This window comes from Bubalus bubalis, chromosome 1 (assembly GCF_019923935.1).
Source record: "Bubalus bubalis isolate 160015118507 breed Murrah chromosome 1, NDDB_SH_1, whole genome shotgun sequence".
NCBI lineage: Eukaryota > Metazoa > Chordata > Mammalia > Artiodactyla > Bovidae > Bubalus > Bubalus bubalis.
Window position 1 is genome coordinate 18,760,862 of NC_059157.1, and position 22,531 is coordinate 18,783,392.

The following is a 22,531-nucleotide window of genomic DNA, read 5'->3' on the forward strand; positions in this document are numbered from 1 at the left end:
GGTGGTTAAGACTTCACCTTCCAGTGCAGGGGTGGGTGCAGGTTCAATCCCTGGTTGGGGAGCTAAGATCCTACATGCCTAGCGACCCAAAACATAAACAGAAACAATATTGTAACAAATTCAGTAAAGACTTTAAAATAAATAAATACTCTGGATAAGCAATTTCAGACTGGCATGTAGGGCTCTTTAAATTGAAAATGATATTTATTTTTCACTTCACATATCAAATTTTTTCTGTTTTGCCATAATTTTCAGTAGCTTCTTAATCTATTAAGTTGATGTGACGCATTTAGTGACAGGCTGTTGCTTCCATTTTATGTTGTTGTTTTGAATAATGCTATTGTAAACATCTTTGTATCTTGAGTTTTTTTCTTTTGAACTAATTTCTCAGAATAAATTTCCAGAGGTGATGTTTCTGGCTTAAGGGCAGTTGTAGGAGTTAAAACCATACTTTGGTTTGCTCATGGCTTGTAGCGAAATAGTATCAGGGTTATAAAATTTAATACTATATAGCCTTTGGCATTTCAATAAATAAAACTGCCATATTAACAAGTGTTAAGTGATCCTATCTTTTGACATTTTTAGCAGTTTTTTTGCATTGGGTATCTTAGTTCTTGAGAGAGTGAGTATGAGAGGCATAATGAAAGGACAAGCTTAAGAAATGAGATTAGGAGGTGTGCTAGTGAGTTTCAGTTTGAAAATAGCTTGTCTTAGATCATGAATTTCTTACTAAAGAGTAAGTCGGTTTTATGAAATGTGTATGCGAGTGTCCTTGTGACCTTGCTGAATATTTTGAGTCTTTCACACTAATTCTACATAAAATTTAAGTCTTTAAAACTATGAAAGTTGTCTGTAACTAACTAGAAAATATTGCTGCTTAATAAGTAGGGTCTTACATGTATGTGGAAGTATTTTACTTTGGACTTAGATAAGCATTTTAAGTAGTGTTTTAATTATCAAAACACAATAATGACAGTACTGTTCTTTAGTCCACATGGTTTGTTTAGGTGTAAGTTATTTTGGGATCATTAGCCTTTCTTTTGTTTTTCAGTTTACCTCTTAATGCTTCTTAGAATTGAATTCTAAGAATCTAATCCAGTTTTTGAAGTGTCATTTTAGTTTATTTTTAAAAATTTATTTATTTGGCTGCACTGTGCGGCTTGTGGGTTCTTAGTTCCCCAGCCAGGGATTGAACCCAGGCTCACGGTGGTGAAAGCGTCCAGTCCTAACCACTGGCCTATCAGGGAATTCCCTGAAGTGTCATTTTAAAACAGGTTGGTCAATTACTCACATTTGTCAAAGTTTTATTGTATATTTAATGAAATGGATACAGACACAAAAAGTGCATATTTAGCTTGTTTTTCCCTTCTAGTAGAAATCTTTTAATTATTCATAGTCGATATTATAACAGCTGGTCTCAGAAATTTTTCTTTTTTCTCAGTAGTTGAAGACTGTTTTCAGAGCTTTTGTTCATTCCGTGTAGAGTACTAGACCACTTCAGTTTCACGTTTTCTGATGTTGTCCATCATACTTCTAATAGGGTTTGGTTCGTTTTTCAAGTCTTTTACGGTTTTGTTTTTCACACAGCAGCAGCAATCAAGCACTTCATAAAGAAAAGCCAGCACCACTAAAGAAACCACTGTAAATATAAATAAAAGCAGAATGACAAAGCAGGCGGTGTTCCAGTTATCATGGAAGGGGTAAATTTTTTGAACTTGAAAACCAAGGTACTGATAAACAGAGGTAGTGGTTTCATTCCAGAGGCTGGAGCTCAGTGAGGCCATTCTTAGAGATTCTACTTCTTATATCTGTCCTTTGAATCTATAGAAGGTAGAAAATGAATATATGTAACCAAACTCAACAAATTTGTCAGTTAAAATCTCAGTTCTAAGATTTGTTAGTTTATATAGACTGCATGAATCTTCCTTATTTTCTGTCAGAATTAATACCAAAATGGTGTTCTTGAATTTTTCTATATTTCTGTTTATAGAGTATAAAATTCTATAAACCACACCATTTTTTTTTTTTTAATATAGATCATTTGTTAGACAAGTGTTTATCTTCAAGATTCATATATAGAAATTAACTGCTAATGGAGGGAGAAAAAAGGCAGCTGAATTGGTTTAAAATTTGACTAGAGCAGAAGTCACAGAACTATTATCTAAAAGAAAAAAAAAAAGGCAAAACCAAAACTTAGCATTTTAGAGTTGTGTTCTTCAAACTGCCCCCAGAAAAGCTTTTCTCATACCCTTGTAGATCCTTCTCACCTTCCTGGTTCAGTGTAGTCTGTCTTAGTTCCACGCCTTTAAACTTCTGAGACAGGTGATGTAAATCAGGAAATAATGGCTGAGTGAAAAATAGTAGAGAAAGAAAAGCCAAATAATGAGTTTTCAGAATAAGGATAATACAATTTTAGATTAAAGTTGCCTATGAAGAGACCTTAATCTTAGGATTTATATATATATATATGCATATGATAGTCTTAAATGTTTCATAATACTTAAATGGCCTACGGACAGGAATAGTTAAGGAAAAAAAACAGGCAGATTCAGCATTCCACAGGTATGTATTGCTAAATTTTTATTCCATTTCACAAAATTAGCCAGGGAATTAAAGTTTCACTATTCTTACATTGAGCTTTGCTCCTGTTGACCTGATACTGGTTGGGCCTTAAGTGGGACCATAAGGATTGAAGATTTGATAGTATTAAAAATAAAAAATGACTTATTATTATCTTAATCTTCAAAGATAATCTTTTTAAGCTTTTTGAAAGAAGTTCTAAAATACATAAATACTAAGGAACTTTGAAATGAGAGGAAAAAACCCCAGAGTCCCACTTCCCTAATTCGGTGACTGTTGTCAGTTTTATGCTTTCTTTTATGACAGAAATGAATTATTTAGTGTGTTTTTTTTTTTTTGCTACATAGTTGTAAGTAGACTTTTATTCTTGTAAACAAGTGTTTATTGATTACCTGCTATGTAGTAAATACTTTTCTAAGTGCTAGAAATAACTTGTGTGTGAGAGTATGTTTCATTTATAGATAATTCCAAGGTAGTGTGAAAGTGTATGATAAATACCCCCATACTTATAACGCAGCTTCATTTCTCAACGCTTGGCCAGTCTATACCTCTGCCCACTTCCATCCCATGGAATATTTTGAGGCAGATTCCAGACATCATGTCACTTCATCTAGGAATATTTCAGTATGTATATCTTAAGAGGTGAGGACTCTGTTTTTAAATATAACTGCAGTATCATTTTCAAAAAAGATTAAAGCTTAAACCCCTTGCCCCCTCAAATGTAACAGTTCAATTCCTTAGATTTCTCTGTTTTCCTTATAAATATAACTTTAAAACTTTGCTGTTAATAAACTAATATTTTCTAAGCTTTTTTTTTTCCTTTTCTTTTTTAAATCTGATTTGCTTGACAAGTCATTTCACCTCTGGATGGACTTGGTTCCTTCCTTTCTTCTTTCGTGTATTTTGAAGGTTAAATTGATGATCTGAGGGCAAAAGTAAAGGTTCAAGTTCATTTTTTCTTGTTGGATTTAAGAATCCTTCTGTTTTATGATGCTTGGTGACCTTTCATCTTGAAATGAGAGACAGGAGACTAATGGACAGTAATTGAATCAATTGCTTATGGGAGATACAAAAATACATTTTCTGGCACATGGGTATCTGCTAACTTACAGTTTTGTGGTGGTTATTGTTTAGTCCCTTAGTTGTGTTCTACTGTTTGATTTGTTACCCCTATTCTTTGCGACTGTAGCCCGCCTAGGCTCCTCTGTCCAGTGGGATTTCAGACTATGTCAGGAGACCCAGCCTTTCAAAGTTACTCTTTTATCTTTTGGTTTTGTCTTTTCCAAGTACACCCTAGGAGAAGGCAGGGTTTCTGCGTTGCACAGCTCCAGGGAGTATCAGTCACGTCTGGTGTGTGGCGGGCACTTTTCAGGTAGAACACAGTGTGCGCTGGCGTTGTGCATGTGAAGGTCCCGATAGCCTACCCTTCCTCCTCTGCATGGTCGCTGCCTCTGACCTTAGCACCTTTTACACAAATAGTCAAGTAACCTATAGAAGCTAACTCAAATGGAGACAAAAGTTACCTCCTTTTGACCCAGCCTTGCTGATAAGAGTAGTGTCATGTATGCGTGTGCACAAATTCCTGAATAATGAAAAAAAATCCTTTTGAATTTTTAGCACTGCTAAAATGCAGATATTCCTTGGAGGGGTAACACAGATTGTTGGTTATTTTTGCTTCAGTATGAATGAGTTTTAGGTTCTTTTTGAAAAGCAGAGCGAATAGAGGAGAGGGAGAGGAAGAAGATGAAGGCCTTGGGGAAATCGGGGTAGGGGTGTCTTATGTGGATGCGTAAAAACAGGGAGAATTGCCTGAGCCCTATCTAGTAATTTTGCCTTGGCCCGCCTAGCCCTCTCCAGCACAGAGGAGAGTATTCCTTAGGCCTTTCAGGTTGTGATTCAGGTTGTGTTAAGGCCTTTCAGGTTGTGATTCCTTTATAAAATTTGGAAATTGCGTTTGAAATGTCTAAATCTGACATTAGAACTGACTGCAGGGAGAATCACGGCAGGGGAGGGAAGAAGATGCAGAGTGAGGCAGTTTCCTCGTTTTACCTCTCAGATTTAACCTATCCTGATCATTAACTTAAACTTCTGTTTTTCATGACTGATTTCAGAAACGTTATCCTAGCAATTTTAAATTAAAAAATATCATTTATAATCTTATCTCCCTAACATATCAAACTTTTAATTTTTTTTTTTTTTCTCCTAGAAATTGGCTGTGTAAAATGTATAAGTCAAACCTGGTTGAAATTATACTGAATTTACTCCTTTGTATTTTAATTTATTTTGAGTAACTCTTTTAAAATTTGTGGTGACTTTTTAAGACCGGGGAGAAATTATAGAGACTTAATAATTAAGTTATTATTTCAAAATGAAATTTTAGAATGATTAGAAAGTTGGCTTAAGGAACTTTGTATTCTGTTTATTTTTGAGGTACAAGTGAACTGCTTAAAAATTTTTCGGGTCCCCTTCTCCCTTTAAAAAAGAAAAAAAGAGCGGGAGGGAGGGAAAGAGATGGAATGGGAGAGATAAGGAGAGGAGAGAAGGGGGCAGAGAGATACACACTACATTCACTTACTTGAGGCTGACTTGTACCTGTCGTTAAGCTGTTCTACTGGTTATATTAATACAGTATAGTCACACAATCGAATGTTACGTGTGAATGCGCAACTGTAGTGATCCAGAAAGATCTTTAGGATATGTTGTTAACAAAGTGCAGGCCAGTATGTGGAGGAAAAAGGGAAATAATATGTATTTTTAGTTGATTGTATCTGCACAGGAATCTTGGGGATATACAGAAATTAATAACAATGATTACTTGTAGGGTTGGTTGGAGAGTAGAGTCAGGTGATAGGGATGTGTGTGAAACTTGTCAAGGTGTACCTTGTTATAATCTTTTGGCTTTTGAACCATTTGAATGTAGTTATTCAAAGCCAAAAGTACTCCTTGCCTTTGGCTTTTAATAGTTTATTGTGTTTAGATTACTTCTAAAACAGAATTAGTGCATCGTGACTGATTAGACTGCATACTTTATCCACATGCAAACATGCTTATAATAATTATTCTTGGAATGGTGACTATGGATAGACGTATATGCCACCTCCAAGGGTACCTGTAAGTTTTTTGCCATGGGTATCTAAGCAGTTTTCAGAGTATATACATAGCAGGCTTATGTTGTGAATGATGGCAGTTTGCCATTTGTGAATGTGTTGATTAACTGATGAGCAACTCAGAACATTCACCCTTTAGTTAGCTTCTGGGCATAACCTGGAAAAAGTAAACCCTGTAATATAGATTTATTTTCCACCTTACATGTAATGTGGTTTATGAAATAGTACACTAAAACTCTAATAATTTTGTGTGTTTAGGTTAAAATCTAAATTTTTGATGAATTAGACGTAATTAGATATGTATGTAGAGGGGCTTCCCAGGTGATACTAGTGGTAGACAACCTGCCTGCCAATACAGGAGACGTGAGAGACATGGATTTGATACCTGGGTTGAGAAAATCCCCTGGCGGAGGGCATAGCAGTCCACTTCAGTATTCTTGCCGGGAAAATCTCATGGACAGAGCCGCCTGGTGGGCTACAGTCCATAGGGTCGCATGGAGTCGGAGACGACTGAAGCGACTTAGCACGCACGCGGGTATGTAGAAAGTCATTTACCGATAGGATTTTCTTGTATTGTGATACTGTTTTTGAAATTAAAATGTTAATTTATATGAAGCAAATGCTGTAAACATGCCTTAGAGAAAGTGAGAGAAAACAGTCAAAGTTGGGAACAGTCTGTTATACATATATATACAATTATATAGATAATTTTTAGTTTTTTAAAATATAAATTCCCTTCACCTAGTTTTCCTCCCATTTTAAGGCCCTAGTGAGATACTTATGGGTATAGGACTTGGAACTGTTCTGGAGCCCTTGAATTGCCAGATTGAAATAAAGTTATGCTTTTGTTCTATTTATGGAAAAGCCCTTGAATTGAATTTTCTGGTGCCTTTAAAAGCATATCCCTTTGAAATATGATCGATTAATCATTATAGCTTTTACATATAGACTAGCTCGCCCAACTCTGGAGCTGTCTGGGGTAGGCCATGTATCTAGTTAGCTGGGTGAAATGGCAATGAGCCTCCATCCGTATAACTATAGACAGTTACCAGCCAGACGTAGGCTGATTATAGCGTTAAGACAGTTTGGGAGGCAGGAGTTTCTGTCTGAAGTTTGAGTTACGAGTTAACTGTTCTATTTGACAGTTATTTGTATTTGATCTGAGACTGTTTTTGAGCTCTCTTACTTTGGGTAGCAAGCAAGAATATTTCCTAAGCAATTAACCACATTGTACTGAGTCTGGAGAAATCTTCTTTCAGCAACCTTTGGGCTTTGTAGGGGATACTTTTCTCATGCTGGCGGAACACTGATTATTACAGAAGGAATAAAAATTATGAAAAAAAAACCTTTAAAATTCAAAATAGATTTACCAGCAAAGAAAAGGGCAAAAGTTGAATCTTTAGGTCAGTATATATAGGTAATATTTTAGAACTCTAGCATTTACAAAATAGTTAAATTTTCATGCTTGAATATTTCAGATTCATATAGGATTTGAAATTTGGTCAGCAAGTTGATACTAATTCTGAGTAGACATGAATGATGGCTCTGAGCTATGAAACTAATCTTATTACCTCAAAAGGTACCCTCCTCCCTCCCTTAACCAATTCTTCTTAGGACATATTTTCATTTTAAAATGTAGTTTATCAAAAAGACTTACTGTGTATTTATTTTTGAAGATTAGTTTAAGAATATAACATTATATTGAAATACTGTAATAAATACATATTTCTGTGGCATCTAAAAATTAAACATTAGATTTTTATTTAATAATAGCATGACTTACATGCTACAGTAATACAGACTTTAAAATTTGACTGTAGGAAATTATTTTAATTAAAATGTATGAAAGTCTAAAGCTCTAGCTCTGAAAATCATCTCATTGCTTACAGTATAATGCAACCTAGTAAATGGTACTTTTGTGGTCTTTTTATTTTTATATAAAAATCACAGTGTGATTATTGGCCTTCTCTGCATGTACACTTAAATAAAACAATTTTGAATATATTCTCTCATTTTCTAAAATATAACAAACTTTAATATAAATGCTTTAAATTTGTATGTATAATCAGAAAGCTTTAATCCTGGGTTTGCTTTTAGTCTAGATTCTTCTTTAAGAAAAATCCTTTGTTAAGACAGAACAAACTGCTGAAATGAAATAGCTCAGAGAAAATTAAATTTGCAAGTAATCTCTTAATATCAAATGCATATGGCTTACTCTAAGGTCTGGATATAGATCAGGTTCATAGAAAATGTCATGAATTTTCCATTAAGGCACAGATGGTAAGGGTGCTTGTCAAATAGCAAAGGCAGTCTTCATATTTTCATAATAAAATCCTACCAGACAATGAAAAGAATAGAGGTTTTTTGGTCTTCAGTAGGAACAAAGCTTTCTGCTTGGGCTTTATGGTAAAATATTTACATTGTATCATAAGAACATGTATTATTAAATGAAAAGATTTCAGAAACCTACCTCTCGTCTGAAAGGCTGCAGTTGAAGCGATGGTTTCGTCTGTTTGTAGTGCAGTCCAGCGCACAGCTAAGGTGGAGCTGCGCTTCTATTGGCTGAACCGCAGGGCAGCTGACAGTTTCCCCTGTGTTCATTTGCATTAAGTCCTGCCACCCTGAGTAAATCATTCATAAACTTGACTAGAGCGGACTGGGTTCTCAACTGTCACCCCCTCTTTAGGCCTAATTTTTTTGTTGTTTTTAAGCTAAATTGCTGCATAAGAATTTGTGAGTTAGTAACAAATTGATGATTCCTTAGTGTTTAGCTGTAGAATTTTTGATCCTTCAGTGATTATTTAAGTGCTCAGGCTAGAAGCTAATCTCGAGAGAGACAGTAACCTGGGAAACCAGCAGTCCAGGTTCTCCAGCATGGTGCTTCCTCCACAAATTGTGCATAGACTCTCATAAGTGATATTCTCTTTTCTCTTCTTTCAACTTGCCATTTATATGAACCTGACTCTTGGAAGTGATTATTTCCATGTGGTAGTTTGCTTTGTATGAAATTCTGAGGGAGACGAAAAAGAAAAAAGGTTTTTATCTCTACTAATTGGGAGAGGGTTAACTTCGGTAGGTACATCAGCGATACTAAAAAAACCGTCTGTGAAAGTTAAATTGCAAAAGAATCCTCAGTTGGATGTTTATAGAGATAGAATGATGTTTCTATTATGGTTTATTAGAGTTGTGGTCTAAGTGTAACGGTCAAGGTTTTTATTTGTGAGAGTGGCTATTAGAACAGCAGCCGATTGGGTTAGTGCTTGCTGTGCAGACTTATTTTTTAAAATTTTGAATAAGTCACATTTGTTTCTAAGACCAGTAAAGGAGTATGTGGAAATAATCTTATTACCTTCATTTGTTCAGTCAACTAATATTTATTACACTGGAGACCTTATGGTAAACAAAACTCTATATGCTTCATGATTGCTTATTACTTGCATGGTGCTTATCCTTAGCACATTGTCCTTAGCTATTATTCATAGTCTTCCCGGTTGTTTATTTAGTATTATAGGATGAATGTATTACTTTAATAAGAATTCACTAAATATGTATTTATGAATTCCTGTATTCTGAAAAAATATCCAGTTGGAAATGGAATAATTGCGTTAAATGGTAACTAATGATTCTTATACCAGGCACATCACAGTTTACCACTGGATTGGAATCTTTAGTCTGCCACTTATTAGTCTGTTTTCTTATGTTTAAAATGAGACAGTAAAAACCTCTTAAATAGGATTTCTGGGAGGGATTAAATGAGAAAACCATTTTAGCATGATTATTGGCAGTAGTCAGTGTTCAGTGAAGGTTAGTTGCTGTTGTTGGTTATGAGTGTCCTGAACACCTTGGGAAAATGAAAATTACATAGGAAGTAATTCATAATTGAAATAGCAAATGTGAAGGCACACCTGTAAGGCATTCTTAATATTATTTCAGAAAACATAAAGTAGACTTTAATGTGTCAGTTAAGTTTCATTAAAGTTGTAGCAGTTATTCTTAAAGGAAAATTGCATATGAGGTTTCATTTTAGTCTAAAAAAAATGATATTCAATAAAGCCTTTTCACTAACTAATCTCAGAGGAATATTATGCTGCCTTCTAGAAGCTGTTCTTTTGGATCTCTGACAGTTGTTCCATTTGACTTGCGGTTATTCTAATGCATTCTTTTGTTTAAATTATTATTACCAAACTGGTGCCAGAAATTGACTCTCTCCGCTTTTATTTAACCTCTTCCATTGTGGATCAGCCACATGGGAACTTTATAGCATGTGATCTGATTCCTTGCTAATAGAATGTGTACTTCTAAAATGTTTTCCTAGTATTTATGAATTTTTCACTCTTGCTACCTATGATCTATAGAATGGGTTTGTGATGTAATGGTAGCATTCAGATTTCTGCCTGTAAATATGCAACAGAATGGTATATGTTCTGAACCAAATGATCTATGTAAATTGCTCCTTGTATCATGCTGCCATCATTTTAAAGTCTTCATGTTTATACAGTGGTACTGCTTACATTTTTTATTCCAATATATCTCTGAAGTTGACTTTAAAATAGTTATGGGATCATACTTTTTATTAATTCCCATTGATCAATACCTATTTGTTTTATTTTGATAAGCAGAAATTGATGTAATTGGTGATAAATTGAACTTTTTATCCCTTAGTAATCTACTCACTTCTCATGGTTTTAAGGTTGTTAGAAAAGCACCATGGATCAGATTGTGATTTGTATTGTCGTCTTGTTTAAAAAACCTAACTTGTAATTTTGGAGGAAATCTAGTCAGACTTAAGGAAGGAGTGAGATAAAGGTACTTATAAAAGAAATATATTTTAATGCTTTTGGAGTATTTGTACTTTGTTTCCATCCTCAGAAAATAGTTACTACACATGCAAAGATTTTGAATTTGTCACCAAAATTTCATAGGGTGGAGTTTTCTAGATAGAAGAACTCAATAAATATTTTACCAGATTTAAAATCATTTTAGCTGCTTAAAAGTAGATAATCACATCTAATGAAAATGTTGTAATTGTTTTTTGAACTTCATTTTCAGATCATAGCAATGGATCATTTAATTTGAAAGCTCTATCAGGAAGCTCTGGATATAAGTTTGGCGTTCTGGCTAAGATTGTGAATTACATGAAGGTAAGTACTTTTCTCAACTAACAAAAATTCTTTTGGTTTTGCTCGGAAGAGGGGGATTGGAATTTTCAGAAGTAAATTTGTATATACATGTCAAAATTTATCAAATTGTATGTTTCAATATGTGGTTTTTGTATGCCTATTATACCTCAGCAAAACTAAAAAAATATTTAATGCTTCAAGCTTTTTACATTATAGCAAGTTAGCTTTGCAGTGAGTCATCTAAGTATATTTTATTTACATTGCAGAGCGGTAGTTGAAGTACACAGTGTGAGCCCACCATTTCACTTAATAAAATTGTGCTCAGGCAGTAGAGATAGCCACCTCTTAATTAGTCAATACCTGTTGGCGAAACCAATGAAAAAATGTGAATGATTTACAGGATCTTCCATTGATGGTGAGAAGTAAAAAACACTACACGGTGGACTAGGAGAGGCGTTTGGATGCTATTACCGGGTTGGGCGGGCCGGGCTTGGGAGGGGTTTGGGGGTGAGCCCTGAGTCCCCCGCCCGCTGAGGAGATGGATGAGGATGGGCTTCCTCTCATGGGTTCAGGCATAGACCTGACTAAGGTGCCAGCTATTCAACAGAAAAGAACGGTGGCATTTCTAAACCAGTTTGTGGTGCACACTGTACAGTTCCTCAACCGATTTTCTACAGTTTGTGAGGAGAAACTAGACCTTTCTCTTCGTATCCAGCAGATTGAAACAACTCTCAATATTTTAGATGCAAAGTTATCATCTATCCCGGGCCTAGATGATGTCACATTTGAAGTATCTCCTGTAAATGTCACTAGGATCACAAATGGAACACATTCTGAAGCCACTTCAGGGCAATCACAGAACAGTTTACAAGACTCTGGACCACAGGAAAGTGAAGTAACACCAGAAAATATCTTAACTGTAGCCAAGGATCCAAGATATGCCCGATATCTCAAAATGGTTCAAGTGGGTGTTCCAGTGATGGCAATAAGAAACAAAATGATATCAGAAGGACTAGATCCAGATCTTCTTGAGAGGCCAGATGCTCCAGTGCCTGATGGTGAAGGTGAAAAAAACACAGAAGAAAGTTCAGATAGCGAATCTTCTTTTAGTGACTAAGCTTAATTTTCAGAACAATTACATATACATGTGTTAGTGCACCTTTACATTCTATAAGAGAGCCTGAACTGTAATTCTTAGTTATAAAAACATCAAGTGGCTACAGATCTGCCACCACGCTTCCTCTGTGTTAAAAAATAAATAAAGCGTTTATAATAAGCTGGCAGTATGTATTGTTACCAAAATAAAGGTCCCTGCTGAGAAATAGAATAGCCTAAATAAAGTACCAAGATGGAGTATTTCAGAGATGCAAGGAGCATGTAGAATGAAGTCAGTGTGAGGTTAGTGATCAAAAATAGACTCAATGCAGGGGAAAAAAAAAAAAAAGTGAATTTGGCAAAGTGAATGATTTAATTTTTGTGAATACTTTAGCATGAAAAGTATTATGTACACTTGTATCATAAGAGTTGTTAAATTTCTGGCAGTAATACTGGATTGAAATTTTTTGTGAAAAAAAAAAAAAAAAAACAAAACAAAAAAAACACAGAACACTACACAGTTCAGGGAGATGGTAGTGGTGGCTTTTCTGCATCTTGGAGGGGGAAAATCAAGATTTACGGAGGGTCTTAGAAAAGCTTTGACTTCAAAAGGATTAGAATTTAATGTTTTATGGGAGATTTAGTATTTTTTGAAGTAGATTTTGAAGTTTTGATGATACAACATTTTGGCTTTACTAAAAATTCTGAACCCGAACTTACTGTATCAAAGTGAAATTTCATTTAGCTAAAATGGTTAAGTGATTTCAGATTTAACCTCTTTGTCTGCCAAACTCATATTCTGTTTAGTTACTGCTTGCACCTCTTGAAAAAAGTCATGGAAAATACTACTGATATTTTTGTTGTTATTTCATGTTTTAGCTGTTTGTTCCTTAGTATATAAATCAGATTTATGTGAAGGCTTTTCTTTCGTAATTTAAGAGAACTTGGTATCTGTCTGGCTATATCTGAAATCTGTGGTTTGTATTTGATTTTTGGTAGAAATCTGTAATTTCCCATTGTTGAGTAATATACTCTCATAATTAATATTCATTAATTCCATCCGTCCATTCCCCCACATGGTAAACAATTATTAAAACTACTGTATCTGTACTGTATCCTGTTAGGGGCAGCAGAGAATAAGGTGGTTAGGTAGCATTACCAGCTCTGTGAACATGAATCTGAGCAAACTCCAGGAGATACTGGAGGACAGAGAAGCCTGCTGTGCTGCCGTCCATGAGGTCGCAGAGTTGCACATGACTCTGCCGCTGAACAATACTATATGCTAATCATGGCACGAATAGTATGAATACCCAGACGAATATATGCCCTTGAGGCTATCAGCCTTTTGAGGGAGACTGACATTTAAATCTCATGTTTTCGGTATCTTGCTAAAACAGTTTTCATTTTATAGCTTTGTTAATCTAGAACAGCGATCTTAAAATTTTTACTCAAATGTTCCCTGAAACAGTTTTGAAAAACTGTGTGTTCCTTTGCACATATTTGAATTGATAAGTATAATTTTTCAGCAGAATTTTTGTTTAAATGAAATACAGTCAACCCACTCCAGTATTCTTGCCTGATAGAAAGAGTCGGACACGACTAAGTGACTGACTTTTCACTTTCACAGTTTGTATTAGTTTCAGGTGTGTGACAGTGATTCGGTTGGGTTTCCCCTCATAGGGTACTTACTGTAAGATACTGAATAAAGTCCCCTGTGCTATACAGTAGGTCCTTGTTGTTTATCTGTTTTATATATGATAGTGTGTATCTGTTGACCCCAAACTCCTGTTACTCCCTGCCCACCTCCCTGCTACTCACTGTGTTCCCCTTTGGCAACCATAAGTTTGTTTTCTATGTCTGTCTATTTCTGTTTTAACAAAAGTATACATAGTGACACGGGATGAAATTGCTGGCATATTTTAATATTTTAAATAAAATATAGCACTCTTAAATTTATCTTAGGGAATCTAAATGCCATTTTTTTAAAATATAAAAACAAACTTGAGTGGTTGGAAATTTTAATTATTTTCCCTTTCAACTTGTATGGTAGTTCTGTTACTCCTGCCAAATTTTATGCAAGTTTTACATATTTTAGTGTTCAGGAATCTTCTGTTGATCGTGTATCAAACTCCTTTGTCATGGCACTATGTATATGCAATAAGGGATGTTTTCCCTATGACCATAAGACTTAAATATTTTCTGGTTTGAGTTATAATTATTCTTACCACATAGTTGCTTGGAATAACATAAATACATTAAAATTTTGATTAAAATGCACTTTGTATATAATAATTATACAACAGAAATCCATTTTTAATGAAATAAATGGAGCTGTCTTTCTTATATCTGTGGTTCTTATATCTGGAGATAATATTTATTAATAGAATTAAATAGGATTTGACATCGATTTCTGGTCTTATTTTGAGATTTTGTAGTGCTGAAAAATAAAAATGTTGATATAAATATGTTCATCCTAATAGAAATTTTGTGGTAGAAAACGTTCCAAGCTGTGTGCCAAAAATCACATAGTGACTTATCATCAAGCATTTCTCAGTTGACAATTCTATTAATATTAGGTCCTCCTTCAGTTTTGTTGAATGCAGAAGAATGGGAATCACCTAATTAGCCAAATAATTTGTTACCTTGTCCTTAACCATTTGTTTAGTTCTACGATGTATGTAAAAAAAGTTTTACCAAGACTCAGTAAATAAGTGTTATATCAGTTTCCTCCTCTTCTCTGTTTAGGCACTTTTGTTAATCATATATTCAGAAGCAGTTGAAAAATAAAAATATTAGTTTCAACAGTTTTGCCAATGCAATTTTTAATGAAATATTTTTATGTTTATAAATATATCTTTGCCAAAGCTGTCATGTGGAAGGTATAGCATATTCAATTTATGGAAATTTTTTCTTGGTTAATAAAACTAGTTTCCACTGTCGGGCCAACTGTATATATCAAACTTATTTTTTTATCATTAAATATCTTTTACTGTTGTTTTGTTCAGTTGCTCAGTCGCCCAACACTGTGTGACCCCATGGGCTGTAGCACGCCAGGCTTCCCTGTCCTTGTCTATCTCCCGGAGTTTGGTCAAACTCAGGTCCATTGAGTCAGTGATGCCATCCAACGATTTCATCCTCTGTCATCCCCTTCTCCTCTTGCTTTGTCTTTACTAGCATTAGGGTTTCTCCAGTGAGTCAGCTGTTTGCATCAGGTGGCCAAAGTACTGGAGCTTCAGCTTCAGCGTCCGTCCTTCCAATGAATATTCAGTGTTGATTTACTTTAGAATTGACTGGTTTGATCTTGCTGTCCAAAGAACCCTCAAGAGTCTTCTCCAGTGCCACAGTTCAAAAGCATCAGTTCTTTGGTTCTCAGCCTTCTTTATGGTCCAACTCTCATATCTCTACATGCCTACTGGAAAAACCATAGCTTTGACAACTTTGACTCTGTGTACCTTTGTTGGCAAATCACTGCGGAGGAGGACTGCAGCCATGAAATTAAATGCACCTTTAATCCATTGTCTAGGTTTGTCATAGCTTTTTTTCCAAGGAGCAAGTGTCTTTTAATTTCATGGCTGCAGTCACCATCTGCAGTGATTTTGAAGCCTAAGAAAATAAAGTCTGTCACTATTTCCATTTTTCCCCCCATCTGTTTGGCATGAAGTGATGGGACTGGATGCCATGATCTTACTTTTTTGAATGTTGAGTTTTAAGCCAGGTTTTTCACTCTTTCCTTTCACCTTCATCAAGAGGCCCTTTAGTTTCTCTTCACTTTCTGCCATAAGGGTGGTGTCATCTGCATATATAAGGTTATTGATATTTCTCCCAGCAGTCTTGATTTCAGCTTGTGCTCCATCCAGCCCAGCATTTTGCATGATGTACACAGCATGTAAGTTAAATAAACAGGATGACAATATACAGCCTTGACATGTCCCTTTCCCAATTTGGAACCAGTCTGTTCCATGTCCAGTTCTAGCTGTTGTTTCTTGACCTGCATACAGATTTCTCAGGAGGCAGATAAAGTGGTCTGGTATTCCCATCTCTTTCAGAATTTTCCACAGTTTGTTGTATTCACACAGACAAAGGCTTTAGCATAGTTAATGAGGCAGAAGTAGATGTTTTTCTGGAACTCTTGCTTTTCCTGTGATCCAGCAGATGCTGGCAATTTGATCTCTGGTTCTTCTGCCTTTTCTAAATCCAGCTTATATATCTGGAAGTTCTTGGTTCATGTACTGTTGAAGTCTAGCTTGGACAGTTTTGAGCATTACTTTGCTAGCATGTGAAATGAACACAATTGTGTGATAGTTTGAACATTCTTTGGCATTGCTCTTCTTTGGAATTGGAATGAAAACTGACCTTTTCCAGTGCTGTGGCCACTGTTTTCCAAATTTGCTGGCATATTGAGTGCAGTAGTTTAACAGCACCATCTTTTAGGATTTGAAATAGCTCAGCTGGAATTCCATCACCTCCAGTTGCTTTGTTCATAGCAATGCTTCCTAAGGCCCACTTGACTTCACATTCCAGGATGTCTGGCTCTAGGTGAGTGACCACACCTTCATGGTTATCTGGGTCATTAAGACCTTTATTGTATAGTTCTTGTGTGTATTCTTACTATCCTAATACCTTTTGTTTCTGTTAGGTCCATACCGTTTCTGTCCTTTATTGTGTGAAATGTTCTTGGGCAGAGTTTTGTGACCCCCCCCTGCCGTGGGGTCAGGGACACTGACTTCTGGCGTAAGTCTTTTTGGAAGAGGTCAGAGGTCACCAATACTGCCATTACCCCTACCATAATTAGGCCTCAGGCCAAACTAAAGGGAGGGAACACAGCCCCACCCATCAGCAGAAAATTGAATTAAGGGTATACTGACCAAGGCTTTGTCCACCAGAGCCATCTTTGCGTGAAATGTTCCCTTGGTATCTCTAATTTTCTTGAAGCGATCTCTAGTTTTTCCCATTCTATTGTTTTCCTCTATTTCTTTGCAATGATCACTGAGGAAGGCTTTCTTATCTCTCCTTGCTCTTCTTTGGAACTCTGCATTCAGATGGGTATAACTTTCCTTTTCTCCTTTGCCTTTGACTTCTGTTCATTTTTCAGCTGTTTGTAACCTCAGACAACCTGCCTTTTGGCCTTTCTTTTTATTGGGGATGGTTTTGATCACTGCCTCCTGTACAGTGTCACAAACCTAAGTCCATAGTTCTTCAGGTACTCTGTCAGATCTAATTCCTTGAATCTATTTGTCATTTCCACTGTTTAGTCGTAAGGGATTTGATTTAGTACATACCTGAATGGCTAGTGGTTTTCCCTACTTTCTTCAATTTGAGCCTGAATTTTGCAATGAGAAGCTGATGATCTGAGCCACAGTCAGCTCCAGGTATTGTTTTTGCTGACTGTATAGAGCTTCTCCATCTCTGACTGTAAAGAACATTATCAGTCGGATTTTGGTACTGACCGTTTGGTGATGTCCATGTGTCCATGAGTCATCTCTTGGGTTTTTGCTCTGGCCAACAGGTTCTCTTGACAAAACTCTGTTAGTCTTTGCCCTGCTTCATTTTGTACTCCGAGGCCAAACTTACCTGTTATCCAGGTATCTCTTGACTTCCTACTTTTGCTTTCCAGTTCCCTGTGATGCAAAGGACATCTTTTTTTTGGTGTTAGTTCCAGAAGGTCTTGTAGGTCTTCATAGAGTCATTCAACTTCATTTTCTTTGGCATTAGTGATTGGGGCATAGACTTGGATTACTGTGATAGTGAATGGTTTGCCTTGAAACGAGATCATGCTGTCGGTTTTGAGATTGTGTCCAAATACTGCATTTCAGACCCTTTCATTGACTATGAGGGCTACACCATTTCTTCTAAGGGATTCTTGCCCAAGTAGTAGATATAATGGCCATCTAAATTAAATTCACCCGTTCCCATCCATTTTAGTGCATTGATTCCTAAAATGTCCATGTTCACTCTTGCCATCTCCTGTTTGACTACAACCAAACCTTGGATATGGACTTAACATTGATTTACCTTGATTCATGGACCTAACATTCCAGTTTCCTATGCAATATTGTTCTTTATTGTATTGGAGTTTACTTTAACCCCCAGACACATCCACAACTGTGTGTCATTTCCGCTTTGGCTCAGCCTCTTCATTCTTTCTGGAGCTATTTCTCTGCTCTTCTCCAGTAGCCAGTTGGTCACCTGCTGAGCTGGGGGTGGGGTGTTCATCTTTCAGTGTCACAGCTGTTTCCCTTTTCATACAGTTCATGGGGTTCTCAAGGCAAGAATACTGAAGTGGTTTGCTATTCCCTTCTCCAGTGAACCACGTTTTGTCAGAATTCTCCACCATGACCTGTCCATCTTGGGGGGCCCTATATGGCATGGCTTATAGTTTCATTAAGTTACACAAAGCTGTAATCCATGTGATCAGTTTGGCTAGTTTTCTGTGATTATGGTTTTTATTCTGTCCTCTAATGGATGAGGATAAGAGACTTGTGCAAGCTTCCTGATGGAAAGGACCGACTGACTGTGGGGATAACTGGGTTTTGCTCTGGTGGACAAAGCCTTGGTCAGTATATCCTTAATTCAGTTTTCTGCTGATGAGCAGGGCTGTGTTCCCTCCCTTTAGTTTGGCCTGAGGCCTAATTATGGTAGGGGTAATGGCAGTATTGGTGACCTCTGACCTCTTCCAAAAAGACTTACGCCAGCAAGTCAGTGTCCTTGACCCCATGGCAGGCCACTGTCAACCCATGCCTCCTCCAGAGACTCCCAAACACTCACAGCCAGGTCTGGCTCAGTCTCTTGTGGGGTCACTGCTCCTTTCTGCTGGGTCCTGATGAGCACACCGTTTTGTTTGTGCCCACCAAGAGTCTGTATCCCCAGCCCTGTGCAAGTTCTATATCAAGTTCTGCTGACCTTCAAAGTCAGATTCCCTGGGGATTCTCAGGCCCTTTGTTGGATCCCCAGGTTGGGAAGTCTGTGGGACCTAGAACTTTTGCAACAGTGCGAGAACTTTTTTGTTATAATTGTTCTCCAGTTTGGGTATCGCCTTCCTGGTGGCCCTATGTTTATAGGGACTAATGGTGACGTCCTCCAAGAGGACTTGTGCCACACGTCACGCCTCGCAGGACTGCTGCTGTCGGAGCCCCTGTCCCCATGGCAGGCCACTGCTGACCCATGCCTCCGCAGGAGACTCCGAAACACTCACAGGTTTGGCTCAGTCTTTTGTCGGGGTCACTGCTTCTTTCCCTGGTTCTGGTGCGGACAAGGTTTTGTTTGTGACTTGCAGGCATCTCTGGCGGGTATGAGGTATTTGATTTTAAATGTGATTGTGTCCCTCCTGCCATCTTGCTGTGGCTTCTTCTTTGCCCTTGGACATAGTGTATCTTTTTTTGGTGTGTTCCAATATTCTCCTCTTGAAGATTGTGCAGGAGCTAGTTGAGATTTTGGTGTTCTCCCGGGAGAAGATGAGCGCCATCTTCTAAGGTCTAATAATCTTATTATCTTTCACTATTAAGTTTGAATAAACAGATTAATATTTTAAGTAGTAATCACTTAGGAATATAGTATGGAATGTATACTAACAGTTACTACTAAGGTAGTTGAGTTTTAAATTACATGCATAAGAAAAGAAATTTGTTCATTTTTACAATAATTAAAAAAAATATGTGGTTTGCCATCATGTTACATTGCATTGTTAAAAATGAAATAAATGTTTATGAAGCAAGCATGTGTTAAATCGTGTTACTCTTTCTAAATGTGTGTGTTTGTATCTTCTAATCTCTAATAATCAGCCTTTAGTTATAAATAAAGGGGGACTGGTTCAGAAATAACTGTAAATTTTAGTTTGAGGTGATTAATGAAGGAGAAGGATACTTTTGCTGAAAACGAATTGGTTTTATAACTAGCTATGACTTATTTTTTCAATAGGATGTAGAAATATTAAATATTTAAAAGATGTAATGAGAATTGACTAATTAGAATAAAAATTTTATGGTATAGTTTGATTGAGTAGGTTTTAACTACTACATTGAATAATGTACACTCAAGCTAAAAAAGTTCATATATGGTTTTTGTCTGTGCATTTTATGTAGCATAATTTGAACATTTTGGTAGTCCCAGAAAATATTTGTTACATTTAAAAGAATCAACCTCCTTTACTGATTTTTCTTCAGTTCTTCAAATGTGCTTTTCCTTCAAGCTAATAAATGTTCAAGGGATGGATTTTGAGAATTACTGAGGAGATTACTTATCTGAAAATACTTGAAAAAAGTTTACTTTTATCATTAGCAGAGAAGGCAATGGCACCCCACTCCAGTACTCTTGCCTGGAAAATCCCATGGACGGAGGAGCCTAGTAGGCTGCAGTCCATGGGCTCGCTAGGAGTCTGACATGACTAAGCGACTTCACTTTCACTTTAAACTTTCATGCATTGGAGAAGGAAATGGCACCCCACTCCAGTATTCTTGCCTGGAGAATCCCAGGGACAGGGGAGCCTGGTGGGCTGCCGTCTCTGGGGTTGCACAGAGTCAGACACGACTGAAGTGACTTAGCAGTAGCAGCAGCAGTAGCAGTTTATCAGAGGTTTCTTATCAATGGTTCCTTTCGTTGGAGATTCTCCCCTAAAAGCAACGTGTTGTTGGACAATATGGCATGAACATTGGGTGTGTGGAGATGGAAGAGATGGAGTTATTGAAAGGTTTGGCTCTCAATTGCCCACAAACTGTAATTCATCAGAATTCAGAATTTAGAATGTCCTAGCAAGGGTCCTGTTTTTAACTCTCAGAAAAATATTTAGGATGGGAAGAAACCAGAAGCTCTGTCTATAGTGGATAGTTTATGATACTTCAGTTATCATTTATGAAGGATTCCCCAAACAGCATTTTTTTTTTTTTTAACTTGAGTCCCTGGAGTTTAATTATACCTTCAGGCAACACATTATAAATTCTGGGTGGAGGTTAGAGTTACTACCTTTTTTTTTTTTTTAGTAAAAAGAGGGTGGCTCTGTTTTGAAAGGGAAAGAGTACATATAAACGATGATCTGTAAGCTCTTTTTTGAAAAGTCTTCAACTCTGAAGAGCTGACAAAACCAAGAACTTAGCTGCTGCTGCTGCTGCTAAGTTGCTTCAGTCGTGTCCGACTTTGTGCGACCCCATAGATGGCAGCCCACCAGGCTCCCCTGTCCCTAGGATTCTCCAGGCAAGAAGACTGGAGTGGGTTGCCATTTCCTTCTCCAATGCAGGAAAGTGAAAAGTGAAAATGAAGTTGCTCAGTCGTGTCCAACTCTTAGTGACCCCATGGACTGCAGCCCACCATGCTCCTCCATCCATGGGATTTTCCAGGCAAGAGTACTGGGGTGGGGTGCCATTGCCTTCTCCGCAAAAACTTAGAAAGAAAGCAAAAAAGGCAACAGTAAATGCTCCTCATAGTTTATTCATTTACTGATGGAAGAGCTCTCTTTAGTTGCTTAATGAGAATTAAGTAGAAATTATATGGAGACGGTTCAGCGGACACCATTAGCTCCATATGAGACACTGTTCTAGTTCTTAGATGGCAAGTCAATGGTGCACTTTGTTTTTGATCGAATGATTTTTCTCTTGATCTCACTATATTACCCCTTTAGGTGGTTGTACCTCAGTTATGTAAAACATCATGTTGAAAGCAGTGTGGTTTAGCCTAGCTCTGTGGTTCTTAAAGTGTCATTCTCCAACCAGTGGCATCAGCATCTCCCGGGGACTTGTAAGAAGTGCATATTTTTGGGCCCTTTCCTGGGTCTACTGAGCTGAAGCTCTGGGGGTGCAGCTCGGCAGTCTGGGTTTTCACAAGTCCTTCAGGTGATTCTGATTCACACTGACGGTTGAGGACCACTGGGCTAGCTTGTGTCTGAATTAATTCAGACAATCATATTTGAATTTCAAAACTCTGAAGTTCGGAGAAATTAAATGACTGACTCATAGGCACAGCTTTGGTTGACAGCAAGGTTGGGTCAAGAACCTGGATTTATTTACAGCTTTAAGTGAATTTAAGTCATAGACCAGTATCTCTCATAAATACAGGTGTAAAAATCCTTAAACAGAGAGGAACAAACCAAATCACTCATATCTAAGAAGTATAATATGTCATGATGAAGAAGAGTTTAAGAATGTTAGAGATTTTACTATTTGAAAATCAATCAGTGTGAGTCATATTAACAGAATAAGAAAAATCATAGGATCATTTTATTTATTTTTTAATTTTATAAAATGCTTCTGATAAAAGCTGACACCTGTTTATGATAAAAACTTGTAACAAGTTAGTAATAGAAGCAGAGTTCCTTAGGAAAATAGAATGGCCTTTCTCAATCTTTGTTACTCTGAAAGAAGCCTTGAAATAATTTTTAGGTCTCAGGGAACTCTTATTAAAAAAATTGTTATACCTACAGCTCATGTACATTACTTAATCTGTAAGTTGTGACTATCATCTGCTAAGTCACTTCAGTCGTTTCCAACTCTGTGTGACCCCATAGATGGCGGCCCACCAGGCTCCCCTGTCCCCTGGATTCTGTAGGCAAGAACACTGGAGTGGGTTGCCGTTTCCTTCTCCAGTGCATGAAAGTGAAAAGTGAAAGTGAAGTCGCTCAGTCGTGCCCGACTCTTAGCGACCCCA

General features: G+C 36.9%; 3 protein-coding genes across 8 annotated transcripts in view; 2 read left to right on the forward strand and 1 right to left on the reverse strand.

Moving 5' to 3' along the window:
- GTF2E2 (general transcription factor IIE subunit 2) overlaps nt 1-22,531 on the forward strand; it is an 87,336-nt gene that overhangs the window by 15,752 nt on the left and 49,053 nt on the right. For all 3 annotated transcript variants that reach the window (XM_044936249.1, XM_044936236.1, XM_006076201.3), the window contains one exon: nt 10,737-10,828. In XM_044936249.1, the coding sequence (XP_044792184.1) occupies nt 10,737-10,828 (92 nt within the window). The remainder of the gene's footprint in view (nt 1-10,736; nt 10,829-22,531) is intronic.
- On the reverse strand, nt 1,488-8,250 carry SMIM18 (small integral membrane protein 18). 4 transcript variants are annotated; one of them, XM_044936631.1, is made up of 3 exons: nt 8,158-8,250; nt 2,268-2,346; nt 1,488-1,821 (listed from the first exon to the last, which is right to left on the reverse strand). In XM_044936631.1, the coding sequence occupies exon 3, from the start codon at nt 1,782-1,784 to the stop codon at nt 1,488-1,490; it is 297 nt and encodes a 98-aa protein (XP_044792566.1). In that variant the 5' UTR covers nt 1,785-1,821; nt 2,268-2,346; nt 8,158-8,250. The 4 variants fall into 4 exon arrangements, with proteins under 4 accessions (XP_044792566.1, XP_044792510.1, XP_044792535.1 ...); XM_044936575.1 differs by having other exon boundaries at nt 2,249-2,346; XM_044936600.1 differs by lacking the exon at nt 8,158-8,250 and adding an exon at nt 6,073-6,142 and having other exon boundaries at nt 2,249-2,346.
- LOC102396449 (WASH complex subunit 3) lies at nt 10,854-14,706 on the forward strand. The gene has a single exon (XM_044936550.2). The coding sequence runs from the start codon at nt 11,346-11,348 to the stop codon at nt 11,922-11,924; it is 579 nt and encodes a 192-aa protein (XP_044792485.1). The 5' UTR covers nt 10,854-11,345; the 3' UTR covers nt 11,925-14,706.